This window comes from Danio rerio, chromosome 2 (assembly GCF_052040795.2).
Source record: "Danio rerio strain M-AB ecotype USA chromosome 2, GRCz13ab, whole genome shotgun sequence".
Taxonomy (NCBI): Eukaryota; Metazoa; Chordata; class Actinopteri; order Cypriniformes; family Danionidae; genus Danio; species Danio rerio.
Window position 1 is genome coordinate 53,226,587 of NC_141022.1, and position 15,923 is coordinate 53,242,509.

The 15,923-nt window shown below is 34.3% G+C and overlaps 2 protein-coding genes and 1 long non-coding RNA gene across 5 annotated transcripts; 2 read left to right on the forward strand and 1 right to left on the reverse strand.

Annotated features, from left to right (window-relative positions):
* Positions 1-1,721: 1,721 nt before the first annotated feature.
* Positions 1,722-5,587, forward strand: LOC147846510 (uncharacterized). 2 transcript variants are annotated; one of them, XM_087241507.1, is made up of 4 exons: positions 1,722-3,353; positions 3,459-3,599; positions 3,744-3,841; positions 3,984-5,587. In XM_087241507.1, the coding sequence occupies exons 1-4, from the start codon at positions 3,188-3,190 to the stop codon at positions 4,695-4,697; spliced, it is 1,119 nt and encodes a 372-aa protein (XP_087097633.1). In that variant the 5' UTR covers positions 1,722-3,187; the 3' UTR covers positions 4,698-5,587. The 2 variants fall into 2 exon arrangements, with proteins under 2 accessions (XP_087097633.1, XP_087097632.1); XM_087241506.1 differs by having other exon boundaries at positions 2,751-3,362.
* A 13-nt stretch (positions 5,588-5,600) lies between these two features.
* On the forward strand, positions 5,601-11,374 carry LOC147846511 (CD48 antigen-like). 2 transcript variants are annotated; one of them, XM_087241563.1, is made up of 6 exons: positions 5,601-5,700; positions 6,334-6,642; positions 6,919-7,170; positions 7,273-7,404; positions 8,121-8,161; positions 8,252-11,374. In XM_087241563.1, exons 1-6 carry the CDS (start codon positions 5,634-5,636, stop codon positions 8,351-8,353), a joined length of 903 nt encoding a protein of 300 aa, XP_087097689.1. In that variant the 5' UTR covers positions 5,601-5,633; the 3' UTR covers positions 8,354-11,374. The 2 variants fall into 2 exon arrangements, with proteins under 2 accessions (XP_087097689.1, XP_087097690.1); XM_087241564.1 differs by having other exon boundaries at positions 5,603-5,700; positions 8,132-8,161.
* Positions 11,375-14,203: 2,829 nt separating this feature from the next.
* Positions 14,204-15,674, reverse strand: LOC147846512 (uncharacterized). Its single transcript, XR_015479086.1, has 2 exons — positions 15,616-15,674; positions 14,204-14,579 (listed from the first exon to the last, which is right to left on the reverse strand). It is a non-coding gene; the product is annotated as an uncharacterized LOC147846512 (long non-coding RNA).
* Positions 15,675-15,923: the final 249 nt, after the last annotated feature.

Here is a 15,923-nt window from a genome sequence, read left to right on the forward strand (position 1 = left end):
AAAATGTAGAATGCAGTGCACTAACAAAAATATACTTCATGAGGTCTAGTGCTGTTTTAGAAAAATTACTTTGTTACATTGGTAAAATGCTCAGTGAAATGGGATGTACTGGTGTTAAAAAAAATAATATTAAGCATTTTTGCTGTTTCATAAAATGTTTAAGCAGCTATTTTTTTTAAGTTTATGCATCTGGTAGGACATTGTGATAGTTTAAAACTTTTAATCCTTTAAAAAGGTGACAATGTAATTGTTTTGAATCTTTCAATGAGTGTTTGTGATAATGTTACAAGTATAAAAGTACAATTATCGTGCAGTTTGTACTCATGGAAAAATATTGTTTTTTATTATTTTAAAATGATGTAATGTTTAAACATTCATCTTGTAAAAATGTTGATATTTAATGTTTAATAAATGTGATAAATGAAATTTAATGTGTATGGAGTACAATTCTTAAATGAAAGGGTACAAAATTAATCCCTATGGGGGAGAAATTGTACCTTTTTTAAAGGTACATTATTGTACCATAGCCCAAGTAAGGTACAAATTGGTCAGCAGAGGTACATATTTGACCCATTAAGGTACATACTGCTAGGGTACAAATATGTACCCATGTGAAAGGGTACAACAGGTGTACCCTTGAGGGTACTGCCCCAGTGACAAGCCATTGTACCCCTAAAGGTACAAATTTTGCACATTTTTTCTGACAGTGTACACGGAGGAATGAAATATGTTATGTACATGCTACTGTACATATATTTCAAAATTTATCAAAAATGATGTATATAATATGCCATATATGACATATAGCCTATATTTCTGAGGTATTCTGACACATTTTTTTTACTCTGCAGAGTTGTAGCTGCTTTACTTGGCTTACCACGTTACTGTATTTCAATACAGCTCATTTTGGTGGTACTTGGAGAGACTATTTTTTTTCTGAGGTGGTACTTGATGAAAAAAGTTAAGAACCTCTGCTGTAGACAATTATACAATAAATTAGTCCTGACAGCATATGCTTTAGGTCATTGTAACTTATTGAGTTAATCATATTCTAATTTAAATTTATAAGTTTCGCAAGCTGTTTTAAGTCAGTTTAGCATAATATAAGCTCAATGGAATTTGATTCAGCTTAAAAATTTAAGGCAGCAGGATTTTTTTTAGTAAACAGAACATTTTAAACTGAAAATAAAAATCACCATTTTGCTGTATTTACTGTGTTTTAAATCAAATAATTACACACCACTTTTGAATGGTTGTGTATTTTGTACATTATAAACAGGCTATTGAGGATTACAGTGCACATCGCACATAATATTTGTTAAATCTCAGTGATCACAATGTAACATTTTAAATGTTTGAATTCTGTATTAAATCATATTTCAAATACAGCAAGCAAAACACTTTAAACTATGAAGATTTGATTTGACAAATGGTCTATACACTATTGCTAATATGATGAATTAGTCACATTAAACTACAATACATCAATTAAAAGTTCATTTATAAAGTGTAAAGTTTTGTGGTTTGAGTATCACAAAGAAAACTTTGCTAAAAAAAAGCTTTTTTTTCTAAACAAGAAATATAAAATAGGAAATACTGTGGAAAAATGGATTAGGTCTAGATCGGCTATGCGGCTGGCCGGAAGTGTGATATGCCATTTAATATAGCAGCATTTTTAATGACACTGTATAACAAACATTAATATTTTACAGTACTGTGACGATTGGGTAGGGTTGAGGTGGGGGTAGGCGTTAAAAAATACTATTTATTGGATAATTTAATAGACAGCATAAATAATACTCAGTACAACTACTGTTTTTACGTTACTGTGACGGTTGGGCTGGGGGTAGGCGTTAATAAAATACAATGTATTGGAAATTTAATAAATAATACAATGTATTCTCGTTAACTTCTGGCCTCAACCATATCCGATCTAGCAACAACTGGAAAAATGTCCTTGCTCTGTTAAATGTAAATATTCGCAAAAGATTTTAAATTTCACAGGAAGGCTTAATATTTTGCTTTCAACTGTATAGCCGTTATCCGCTGGAAAACATTCATTTATTAATTGTCTTTTCGGCTTAGTCCCTTTATTATTCCGGGGTTTCCACAGCGGAATGAACCTCCAACTTAACCAGCGCGTTTTTACACAGCAGATGACCTTCCAGCCTCAATTCATCTCTGGGAAACGTCCATACACACTCATTCACACGCATACACTAGGGACAATTTAGCCCTCCCAATTCACCTGTACCGAATGTCTTTGGACTGTGGGGGAAACCGGAGCACCCGGAGGAAACCCACGCGAATGCAGGAAGAACATGCAAACTCCACACAGAAACGCCTACTGAGCCGAGGTTCTAACCAGCGACCTTCTTGCTGTGAGGCGACAGCACTACCTACTGCGTCACCACTGTGAAAACATATGCTGGAATAGTTGGTGGTTCATTCCACTGTGGTAGATACCTGATGAAAAAAGGGACTAAGCCAAAGGAAAATGAATGAATAATAAAAAATGTATAGTCATTAATAATTAATTAATCATAAAAAAAATATTCAACGGATTTTACAATATAAAGATGAAAAAATAAATAAACGCTTGAAGGGGGGGGGGGGGGGATTTATATGTTTATTTATTTGCGTATTCATTTATTTATTGATGCTGGAATTTGTGAATTTATTTACAATTTTTTTTATTATTGTTTTATTGATGCAGGAATCTATGAATTAATTTACTTATTTTTGTATTCATTTGCGTATTTATTTATTGTTTCTGCAGGTTTTGTCCTCTATAAGCTTTGGTAGCAATTTGCAAAGACAGGAGGAGGGCTCAACAATTTGTCTTCAATTAAATCTTCATTTAATTAACTGAACATATAAATTGCAATTAAAAACAGCTTTTATCATTATTTAGATTTCTTGAGCTGATCATATTTAATTTTATATAATATTAAAGTCTCTTTAAGTGTATTCTATATAGTCTTTGGTCTTTGCATTTATCTTCAGTCATTTCACTTTTAAAAGTAAACACTGAGGCAGAGAACACTTTTAGAACATTTAGAATCTGATGATGCGTACAGAATCTCTACATCACACCAGAATACCTGCAGCAGACACATTTAACATTGTTGGTTTACAGTAGCAAGAACGATCGCTGATTCTGTCCGAGCGAACAAACTGTGTCTATATGGCGAACAACGAACTGAATATGGAGATCACAAGTACAACTGTGATGGAGAAGCCAAAGAAAAACCGGCGCTTAAAACTGCCCTCTTTCCTGAAACCTGCCAGGAAAAACAAGATCTTCCGAAGGCAGAAAGAGACGCCGCAGTTCAAGCAAACGCCTGACATTGGCAATGATTGTAAGTCAAATTTATTTTGTGAAATGAGTATGAGTTTCCTTGATTTACATGTCGAGATCTAAAAAGTGTGTAAACTACAATCATTTCTCTTAATAGATGAGGTGGAGGAGGACGAGGGAACAACAAAGAGGAAAAAGAGTAAAGTGGCCAATTTCCTCAAAGCTGCCAGAAAACTCTTCAGGATGTCCTGCTTTGGCCAGACTGAGGAGCAGCTCTCTGACCCTGCAGACTCTGATGGTAAATAATTATATTTATTGCTAATTTTTTTTACCTATGATGTGATGAATAACTTGTGTTTTTAATTACACTTCACCCAAGTTTAACATCGCCTTGAGAATGACTGTGTAAACTGTGTAACTGTAATCATTTCTCTATTGACAGATGACATTCTCTGCCCATCCGAGTCTGACCAGAGTCTGAAGGTTGCTCTTGTCATCACTCATAATCATGAAGAGAGTTGTGTGAATGACGACCTAAAGGTGAGTATATAAAGATGACCAACTGTTTAATGCATGTTCTCCTGATGCTTTCACTAATATATCAAGAGTCTGTTTCAGGATCAGTGAGAGGAATGATATCTGCTTACATGTGAACTGACTTGAGTTTGGTTTTGTTCTGCAGGTGGATGAGAAAGATGACATGAAGACACACAACACAGAGCATGTCAACAAAGAGGAGGAGGTGGAGGAGATGAGGATGAACGATGAGAAGGACAAGGAGGAAAAGATTAAGAAGAGGAGGAGGAGAAAGAGAAATAGCAAGATGAAGGAGGAGGAGGAAAAGAAAGAGGAGGAGGTGGTGAAAGAAGAGATGAAGATAAAAGAGGAGAGTTTGAAAGAAAATGAAGAGGAGGAGGAGGATAAGAATGAAAAAGAGATAAAAGTAAAGGAGGAGAAGATGAAAGATGATGAGGAGGAGAACAATGAGGAAGAGATGAAGATAAAAGAGGAGAGTTTGAAAGAAAATGAAGAGAAGGAGGATAAGAATGAAAAAGAGATGAAAGTAAAGCAGGAGAAGATGAAAGATGAGGAGGAGGAAAATGAAAACATTAAAAAGAGAATGAGGAGGAGAAAAAGAAATAACAGGATAAAAGAGGAGAAGAAGGAGGAGAAGTTGATAGAGAAGGAGATGGAGGTAAAGGAGGAGAGGATGGAAGAAAATGAAGAGAAAGAGATGGATAATAATGAAGAGGAGATGAAGGAGGAAGAAACAGAGGAGGAGGAGGAAGAAAAGCCAAAGGAGGAGAAAAGAAAAAGAAGCAAGAAAATAGACAGCAGGAAAAGCAGAAGGATGATGAGGAGAAGAAGCAAAAGAAGAAGACTGGGGAGAGTGTGAATGAGAAAGAGAAAGAGATGCAAATAAAAATGTTGAAAAAAAAGTTTCTGGCCTAAAATATTATTGTGCAAAAAAATAAACAGTGCTGAGCCAAAAAAAAATCATCATTTTAGCCTACAAAATTTAATGTGCAAAAAAGAAAGAAATGTTGTACGCAAAGGGGTAAACACAACACAAAGTTTTACATAAAAATTGTGCAAAATACCTGCACAACACTAAGTTGTATGAGTTAAAAGGTAAGAGCAAAAACCTAATTAGCAATAGCAATTTGATGTAAAGAATTATAATGTTTGTGTGTTTCTAATGTGTTTTAATGTTTATAATGGTGTATATGGATCTATTTTATTTTCATTTTATGTCAAGCTTCTCGTGGACAAGTGTTGAGAATGAGCAAATCTGCTCAAACACTTCAACAAATGCCTTTGGTTGTCCAGTGTAATTAAAATAGCCATTTATTAGTATTGTTACTGATGCCCTGTTTGTGTTATGCTGATTATCCTGCTGGAAATCCCCTTCGTGAGACTGGTTCACTGCTTATAAAGAAATGGACATGCTCAGTTACAATACATATGGAAGTATGCAACATTTAAATGATGCCACTTTGTTACTGAAGAGCCCAAAGTGAAAAACTCCTCACAGCACTACACCATCAGCAGCCTGAACACCTGATACAAGGCAGGATGATCCATGCTTTCATTTAATTTGCACCAAATTCTGACACGACCGTCCAAATACTGCTCATGAAATGGAGATTTAAGCCTTAAACCTTAGTGTCAAGTCTTAAAGCTAAATGCGTAATATTATCATGCTAAATGTCTTACACCTAGCTAACATTTGTCCAGCAGTTGACCAACAGTGAACTGAGCTATTGTGTAATTGTCATTACACACATATTTAGTGACTTCCTGTTTTAAAAACTCACCATCAGCCATCTTGATGTTTGTTACAATGGGAGTCGATCGTCTTCTTGTGTCCTTCATTCTTGTCCTCATCTCTGAAACAGGTAAGAGAGTTGATTAACAAATGTAGAAGAATGTAATGGTCTTGTGTTTTGTCATTTCAGTGCTAAATGTCTGATGAGGTTAAAGCTAAGCTAATATCTTTATTCAGCAATAGTTGATCCAGCATTTGGATGCTAATAAAAGACGTTTAATATAACAGAAGAAACAAATGTCTATCTGCTCTTACATGAGGCATTGTTGTGGATTAACATAAGATATTGGTGGTGATGTACAGCCCTTAAAGATTTTTACATTTCATATTAAATTCTATTGCTATATATGTTGACAATCATCTTTCATCAAAACAGAATATCTGTATATGTGTGGATTGATTGATTGATTACTGCATTCTCTATAGATTTTGATTATTTCCAGGGTTTTTTTTCGTAAAGTTGTTTTTGCTCTCTTTGTTTTAAATTTGTCCTGCGAGTGTTTCCTTAAAAATGTATTGAATGTGAATATCAAAGTGATCTAGTTTGTATGAGGACGATGCTAAATGATATGAATTGATACTTTGAGGGGAAAATGACTGCTTTAATTTCTTTAACGTCATTGTTTAATTAAATGTGAAAGTTGATGGAATTAGATGAAAGTGTAAAGTGAATCTACTGAACGGCGTCTTTCTCTCTCCTCAGGGTTCAGTGCTGAGATCTCTGTGTTTGTGCAGACTGGAGATTCTGTTCAGCTGGATTTACAGACACAACCACTACCAGAGTTTGATGATTTATTCTGGATTAATGATAAATCAGGGAATATAGTTAAATATTTTCATGAATATAAGAAGATTAGACGTCACCCATCTTATCAGAACAGAATAGAGTTTAATGAAACAAGCTTCTCTCTGACACTGAAGAACATGCAGAAGGCAGACAGTGGACGATACACAGCAAGAATAATCGGATACTTAACAAAAGACATTGTTGTATACAGAGTGTCTGTTATAGGTGAGTGTCATTTCTGTGTGTGATTTAACATGTTTCTCCATAAAAGACGTCATTCGTAATTCATAAATGTATTTAATGTTCAGTTTTTCACTTCAGATGTGCAGATTTAAATCAGTTTACAACACTTTGTCTTTAGTTTAGGATTGTATCTCTACTGCACTTATTATTGACTAGTTAAAATTCCTGTATGTGTATAAATGGTTTGGTCTTCAGCTGTGACAGTATATCGTATCACTCGGCTGATTGTGATCTTGTCAGTGTAAATGTGTGTTTCAGACGCAGTGGATTCTCCTGTTCTGACTGTAAACTCAACCAGCAGTGACTCCTGTACTGTAAACTTCACATGCAGAGCTCAAGACCTCATCATTGACTCTAGCTATCAGAACAACCAATGCTCACCAGAGGAAGTGACATCACAGGAGAACTACACCCTCATCCTGTCCTGCAGTGAGGAGTTGATCATCTGTAACTACAGCAATCCTGTCAGCTGGAAAAAAGAGAAAATAGAGATTAAACCACTCTGTAGAGGTAAGATCTGCTCCTACTACACACAAAAAAATCATACCTTATTTGTGTACAAAACATTATTTGACTAATTATTATAGATTTTTGATTGTTTTTACATTCCAGAGAAAGAAAGACCACTAGAACCCTCAAAAGCCATTGGTCAATCTTTCATGAATGTGTTGATTACTGGAGTGATAATAATGATAATAGCATTTGCTGGTTTGATCCTTTACTGTGTCTGCAAGAATAGAAAAGGTATGTGCATCTCACAAATACTAAAACATTTGATCTCATATCTTTTCCTGAGTTTCTTTATTAGCAGAAAACACAGCTTAACAATGTGACTGGCCCAAAATTAAAGCTTTAAATCATGAATACTGTCTCATCACTGTCCCAAACGCTCAATTCATTCATTTTCCTTTGACTTAGTCCCTTATTTATTAGGGGTTGCCACAGCGTAATGAACCACCAACTTATCCAGCATATGCTTTACACAGCGGATGCCCTTTCAGCTGCAACCCAGTACTGGGAAACACCCATACACACTTATATAAATACACACACTCATACACTACGGAAAAATTAGTTCATTCTATTCACTTATAGCGCATTTGTTTGGTCTGTGGAGGAAACCGGAGCACCCTGAAGAAACCCACGCCAACAACTGGGAGAACATGCAAACTCCACACAAAAAGGCCAACTGGCCCAATCATGATGCAAACCCGCGACCTTCTTGCTGTGAAGCAACAGTGCTGAAATCATTTGTAGCATTTTTACAGGTCGACCACTTGGTTTCTTTAGATTTATAATGAATCTCTATAAGAGACTCTGAAAAACAAAGATCAGCACAAAGCTGTAGGCTGATACACACGTTCATATCAGAGAAGTTTTAGAGCTGAAAATCTGCAGTCAAATATAAACCAACATGAGTCTACACAACTGTGATCTGTGAACATATTCTCACCTCTCAGGTGTCAAACAGGTGGAAGATTCAGACTATGATGATGTTGAGGTGAGACTCTTCGTTTTCCTAATGTGAACATCAGATAATAAATGTCACTCTGTAGTATCTGTGATGATGGTTTGGGTTTTTTTCTTCCAGACTTTGCTGCAGAAGATGACAGGAGACACGTGGAGCAGCGTTACCTACTTCACAGTAGGAAGAAAGCAAACAACTTATAAAGCTGTGACACAACTCAGTTAAAGGCACAATAGGATTATTTTGGTAACACATTCAACACAGGCTCATTCTGAAACCGTAGCCCTATATATGTTTCTGGAGATCGTGAATTATGTAGCCAGAGCTACGTATGGCTGCATTTCGACTTTAAAAGGAACGCTAGAGGGCGGTGTGACACAGTTCCTTTTTGCAATTACCAGCTGACTGCTTACCTTCATATGGACAGCTTCTCCATTGTTACCAGTTTGTTCAGTAGTTCACCATGTATGACGGTGGACTTGAGATGCAGAGAGGAGTTAACCACGATGATGGGGTTCGAGTCTGGTGAAGAACGATTCCAGAAAGCAGATAAGACAAAAACAGAAGCTTAAAAATAAAATGAACAAGTAAAAACCATGGTGAGAATGTGGTAAAATCTGATTTTTTTTTCTTTTTCTGGATTGCTTTTGAAAATTGTTGGTTGGGTTTAGGAAGTGAGTGGATAGATAAATTAATGCAATTGGTTGGGTTTATGGAAGGAGGAGGATGGGTCAGTAAATCTGTCAGTCATTCAGTCAGTCAAGTCAGTCAACAGCGGCCTCTGGTGGACTTATGTAAAAAAACAGCAGGCGCAAATGGCACTCGCGAGACAAATTTGAGATCTCAAATAGCGTACACATCTTGTGTCAAATAGCGTCTTGTGGATTCATGAAAACAAAATCAGCAAAAAAACGTAGCTCCTGGGACGTATTTGGCACTCTCCAGAAATATAGAGGTACGTTTTCAGAATGAGCACGGGTTGAACACTTTACAATAACAGTACATGAATAATGATGTATTAATATAATGTAAAGATTACTTTATTATGAATTAATGATGAGTTAAGGCGTGTGCTAATCATGAACTACTTTTGATTACAACATGATTCACAGGAGTATAGTGTGAATAAAGGCTACCTTAATTACTTGGGTCGTCGTGATCATCGAAGTGCATGTGTTGACGCACTAACCACAACACCAGCAAAATGTAATCAACATGAACTCATGAGCTGTTAATGTGACTTGACTTGGAGGGGCACATCATCATTAACTCTCATGAACTACTCTATGTGTAAACTGTTCATGTTGATGTTGACAGAACACTTGTCTATTGTTATTCAGTGTAAACGCACCAGACGGACGTGCAAAAGGAGTTCATGAGTAGTTATGAATGGGTTTAATGATGAGTTAGCCCTCCAATTATTACCACAATATAATTATACATTAATATATGATGATTGAATAAACACATCATGACGCAAAGGAAATCTTCCATATATCGCTGTATAAAGTATTTTATATGCTGTATGAGGTAAAATACCTGAATCCTTTGTTTTTTGAGGGACTGTTTAAATGGTTAAATGATAAAACTCGCAAATCAAAATGAGCATTGCAATTGACTTGAGAGTTTCATAAAGGCAATACTGAAAAAGTATTTAACAAATATATGAATATATTTTTTAAAAATTGCAAATATTACATTTTTTGTTTTGTTTTCTACTTTTTTTGCGTTCCTTTATTTTTGTTTGCAAAATTTGTTTTTATTTTTCTAGTTTTTTGCTCAATACTTTATTTTGTTCGCAACACTTTCTTTTTCTTTTTTTTTTGTAACTATAGATGGCCCTAGATTAGGAAACACCAAAAGATGCTTAAATATGTGTGCTGTGCTGTTCCTCTTCATGTGACCATGAGCAGAAGAAGAGGAAGTGGTGGCTACGCAGTTTTTTGCGAAATTGCTTCAGCGTTTCTCTCATTTGACTTTTGCCTTTAGTCGTACTCTGCTTCATACTATAACATGTGTTGAATACTTTAGCTCATCCATCAACATAATGAGTCCTGTAGGTTGTAACGAAGACAACATCTTCCATGATTCCACACTCAGTCACATACTCGCCCTCTAGTGGCGTTACTGTGCTTTTAAACAAATTTCATATTTGACTGGACTCAGAAAAGAAGTTCTGAATCTGACTTCATGACTCTTGAATGTTTTATTATTGTGAACCAAAGTATTTTCAGTCAGACAATTAAGTATTTCTTTGTAGATGTAGATTCATGTACTGTACATCTTTACACTGTTTTGCTTTTGTTTTCTGCCTTTCTTATACAGCAGATTTGAATGTTGCTGTACAGCTAACCTATTTACAAGTTACATTTAATTGTTTTAACAAACCTGCATCTTGAGCTCTTCAATTTAAAAAGTTTTTGTAGCTGTGTCAAATAACTTTTGAACTTTATCCTGCTTATGTCTATAAAATATTTCAATTATTTCATTTGTGCTTAATCAAGACACATTACTAGATACCAGATAAATAATGATTAAAAATGTTATTTTCATTGTTGAAGTTTAAAACTCGGGGTGTGTGACAAGGAGAAAACAATGATTTTGACACCTAAAAGGAGTTTGAATAATAGGAAAAAACATATAAAGGTAGTATTTTTTTAAAGGAAGTTTATTATTAGTTTGACAATAAAAGAAGAATATAAACAAATTTTAGATATTTTTGGATATATGATCAAAGAACATAAAAGTGCCCGTAGTCTAACAATTACTCATAGATGTTGATGTGTGTGTGTGTGTGTGTGTATATGTATACATGTATATATATATTGTATGTACACATTCATACAACAGTTCTGTCTGGTTCTTGAATCTGGTTCTGATTGGCTGATGCTGTGCGATATTCTTCAAATATCAGCTGGAACCAGTCTGACCATTCTCCTCTGAATGGCCACAGAACTGCCGCTCACGGGATATTTTCTCTTTTTCAGACTGTTCTCTGTTAACCCTAGAAAGATCAGCAGTTTCTGAAATATTTAGACCAGCCCGTCTGGCACCAACAACCGTTCAAAGTCACTTAAATCACCTTTCTTCCTCATTCTGATGCTTGGTTTGAACTGCAGCAGATCGTCTTGACCATGTTTAAGTGCCAAAATGCATTAAGTTGCTGCCATGTGATTGGCTGACTATTGCCATTAACGTGCAGTTGGACAGGTGTACCTAATAAAGTGACCGGTGAGAGTATAAACAAAAAATAGAAGATATGGCTTTTTCTTTCTTTTTGAAATTATTTATATAATTTAAATATGTATATATGTGTGTGTGTGTGTTTTGTATATATATATATATATATACACAGTTGAAGTCAGAATTATTAGCCCCCTGAATTAGCGCCCCTGTTTATTTTTTCCCCTGATTTTTGTTTAATGGAGAAAAGATCGTTTCAGCACATTTCTAAGCATAATAGTTTTAAAAACCTATTTCTAATAACTGATTTATTTTATCTTTGCCATGATGACAGTAAATAATATGTGACTAGATAATTTTCAAGACACTTCTATACAGCTTAAAGTGACATTTAAAGGTTTAAAATTAAGGCTTAAAGGCTTAAAATTAGTTAACATTTAAAGGTTAACTAGGCAGGCTAGGGTAATTAGGCAAGTTATTCTATAATGATGGTTTGTTTTGTAGACTACTGAAAAAAGAGCTTAAAGGGGCAAATAATTTTGTCCTAAAAATAGTTTTTAAAAAATTAAAAACTGCTTTTATTCTAGTCGAAATAAAACAAATAGGACTTGCTCCAGAAGAAAAAATATTATCAGACATACTGTGAAAATTTTCTTGCTCTAATAAACATAATTTGGGAAATATTTAAAAGAGAAAAAAAAATCAAAAGGGGGGTAATTATTCTGACTTCAACTGTATATATATATATATATATATATATATATATATATATATATATATATATATATATATATATATATATATATATATATATAATTATTCATTTTCTTTTTGGCTTAGTTAATTTATTAATCCGGGGTCGCCACAGCGGAATGAACCGCCAACTTATCTAACATATGTTTTACGCAGCGGAGGCCCTTACAGCTGCAGCCCATCACTGGGAAACCCATACAAACTCATTCGCACACATACATGCACTATGGACAATTTGGCTTACCCAATTCACCTGTACTGCATGTCTTTGGATTGTGGGGGAAACCGGAGGAAACATATAGGCCTACTCATATATATGTACATATATTCATTTATTGTAAATCTCTGTTCATAGCTAATACAACCTTATGTTCACAGTAGATCCATTTGTAAATATCACCATAGTTTTTCTATAACTGCTCTTTATAACTTATTTCATACTTATTTCATTCGTATTTCATTGCCTCGTATTTGTTAATGTGTAATGACAATACAATCATGATGCAACATCTAATCTAATCTAAACCGCTATGGAGCTAGATTTGTTTCTTTATTATTCAATCAAAAATATTTAGTTTTAAAGAAAAATTAAGTATGTAGTAATTAAAAAATTTAAGATTTCAAATAAAAAACACGTTTAATTAAAAAACTTATGTCAATGATAACAAAATATTTTGGATTGCAAAAAATAAACAATTGTCCTATTATGCAGTTACCACAATTTTCATTGCACACTCATTAATTTTGCTCTCTTTTCTGCTGTCTTTTATTGCACATTTAGAATCTTTGCTTGCAGGTTGAAATGTTTTGCTTGTGAGTTGAAAAGTTTTGAACCCATGAATGCCAGGGTTAATTTTGTGTCTTTATTATTCAAACAAACATATGAAGTTTTTGACCAAAACTAGGTACAATGTAATTAAAAAATAAAAGATTTCAAATAATAAAAAACGTTTATTTAAAAAAAATCACACTGCAAAAAAATAAACTATTGCCATTTTATGCAGTTACCACCAGATTAATTCATTGTGTGCTCATTCATTTTGCTTTCGGTTTTGTTTCATTTTTGCGGATCTAAAATCTTTGCTTTTGAGTTGAAAAGTTTTGCGAGTTGAAAACTGCAGCTCAGTGGGCGGGATCTTATGAAACACCTTATTCTATTGGTCATCTTGATTGAGGTCACAGGTTGGCCACGCCTATTAAATTTTCGCGCGGTTGGAATTGTCTTCCGTGACAGGAGCGAGCTAATGGCTAGCAACAGGTCTTCTTTAAGGTAGGTTAACTGAAACTGTATAATAACTTGTGTATTACCATCCACATTTCCCATCTGATTATGTTACGACTGCTAGTATTAAACTTTGTCTAGTCAGATTAGCTGTATGTCCACCAACATAATCTGGATGCAGACGCGATGGAGAACAGTTGTGCACGTCTCAGCTGTGCACATACTTTTGAACACATGTATTGTTAATATCTTGCACGTATTTCATCTAATGTTAGTCAATCGAGAGTATTCATCAATATCACTGACTAGACAGAGTTTAGGAAAATGTGGATGGTAATATTCAAGTTATTATACACTTTCAGTTAACTTACCTTGAAGAAGACCTGTTGCTCGCTCTGGTCACTAAAGGGAGTCCAGTACAATCGCGTGAAAACGTAATATATATGTATATCATGAGATGGACTGTAAACTCATATTTAAAAGGTAGATTCAGGTCGCTGCCACGATTTCATATTAAATTATAGCTGACAGGCATTTTTGAACATCCCTACAACTACTGTATTATTACTTAACACGCTTATGCAAATATATATATATATATATATATATATATATATATATATATATATATATATATATATATACATATATATATATATATGTTGGCAAAAGCACTACTAAATAAATGTATCTCTTACACATTCCTTCCACATAAAAATATAATTTATACAGACATGCTGTAGTGCTTTACTGTAGTAAAGTGTATTATACCGTTTATGTAACAGAATTTTTGTTATTGAAAGCTACAGCTGGGAAATACTTTAGCTGAATTAATAAAATAAAAAACATTTATATTTCTTTATTGCAAAATAAACAGACATAAAACTGTATGACTCATTAAATGATTACTAAAGAGCTGTTTATATTCCTTTATTCCAGAAAGGGAAACAATAAATGTATAAAAAAAATCATATTTATAATCATTTATAAAAAGTCAAAATCTACTATTGTCCAAATCCTACACAATTCCAGAAAAAAATTCAACACACAGCACAGGTGGTGATTGATAAGTTTAGTGAATAATAAATGTCTGTGGTCAGTCAGTCCAAATGTTGATGTCTAAGGAGATAATGCAGATGTGGACGCCAGTGGAATCATTGTAGATATTGATTTGTTGATTTAAGACAGTGCAGATGTAAACGTCTGTGGAGTCAGCGCAGATGTGGACATCCGAGGAGTCAAAGTAGATGTTTTACGCCCCATGAGACTGAGTGATCAACCTGTAAGAATAAACTGAAGAAACAGATGAAAAATTGTTCTGATTAATGTAATATTTATATTCCACATATCTCTCTTGTTTATGTATTGTTGTCTTTTGTTAACCACATTTAAATTACTTTACATCTGATTTATAACAGTTCCTTTAAAGACCAAACAGTTGCAATAATGCCTAAACAAATTATATAGCGAAGGTCACCTGCAAACTGCCGTTACTTTTCAAAACAAAGACTTTAACATTGTATGATGTGTTACTATCATTTGTAAACTCTTTACTAACATGGATTATCACTTAGTAACTAAGCATTTTTTAAGGAAATCAGAAAGCTTATTATGAAGTGTGCACCTCTCCAACGTTAACTCTTTACTAACATAATTGTTCTTATTATATAAACATCGGCTAATTACATTGAGCTGTTAATATAAGGAGATACAATAGAACCTGACTAAGTTAACGTTAACAGTTTATGCTGAACAAACTCTAACTCGTTCATCATGATTTAAAATGCATTAATATGTTTAGTAAACATTAACAAAGATTAATCATGGCTTAACAGATATGCTATGCATTATTAATTCAAGTTAACTAATGTATGAACTAACATTCATATGCCAAACGAAATATACTAAATAAATATTTGTCAAGTTCATAATGAAATACACATAGCGTTACACTGAGTTACTACATTTTCTAACAGTGGAGAATGAATATGATGCTCCAGTTCAAAGAGACAGCTCTTGAGTGGAAACTAAGAGCAACGGGCTGCCGATAATGTTTCCCAGACTGTTTGCAGACCTACTGTACACCTGGCCATCATCTACAGACAAAAAGCCTGACTTTAACGGTACATCAATGTATATTTTCCAAAATACACTGGCCTTGCGTTGCCCTTTACAACTGTAACGTTACAGTACTGATGGCCGACATCATGTTAATCGAGAAAATTCAAAAATATCGCTGACTAGAGTTTAATACTAGCAGTCGTAACATAATCAGATGGGAAATGTGGATGGTAATACACAAGTTATTATACAGTTTCAGTTAACCTACCTTAAAGAAGACCTGTTGCTAGCCATTAGCTCGCTCCTGTCAGGAAGGCAATTCCAACCGCGCGAAAATGTAATGGGCGTGGCCAACCTGTGACCTCAATCAAGATGACCAATAGAATAAGGTGTTTCATAAGATCCCGCCCACTGAGCTGCAGTTTTCAACTCGCAAAACTTTTCAACTCAAAAGCAAAGATTTTAGATCCGCAAAAATGAAACAAAACCGAAAGCAAAATGAATGAGCACACAATGAATTAATCTGGTGGTAACTGCATAAAATGGCAATAGTTTATTTTTTTGCAGTGTGATTTT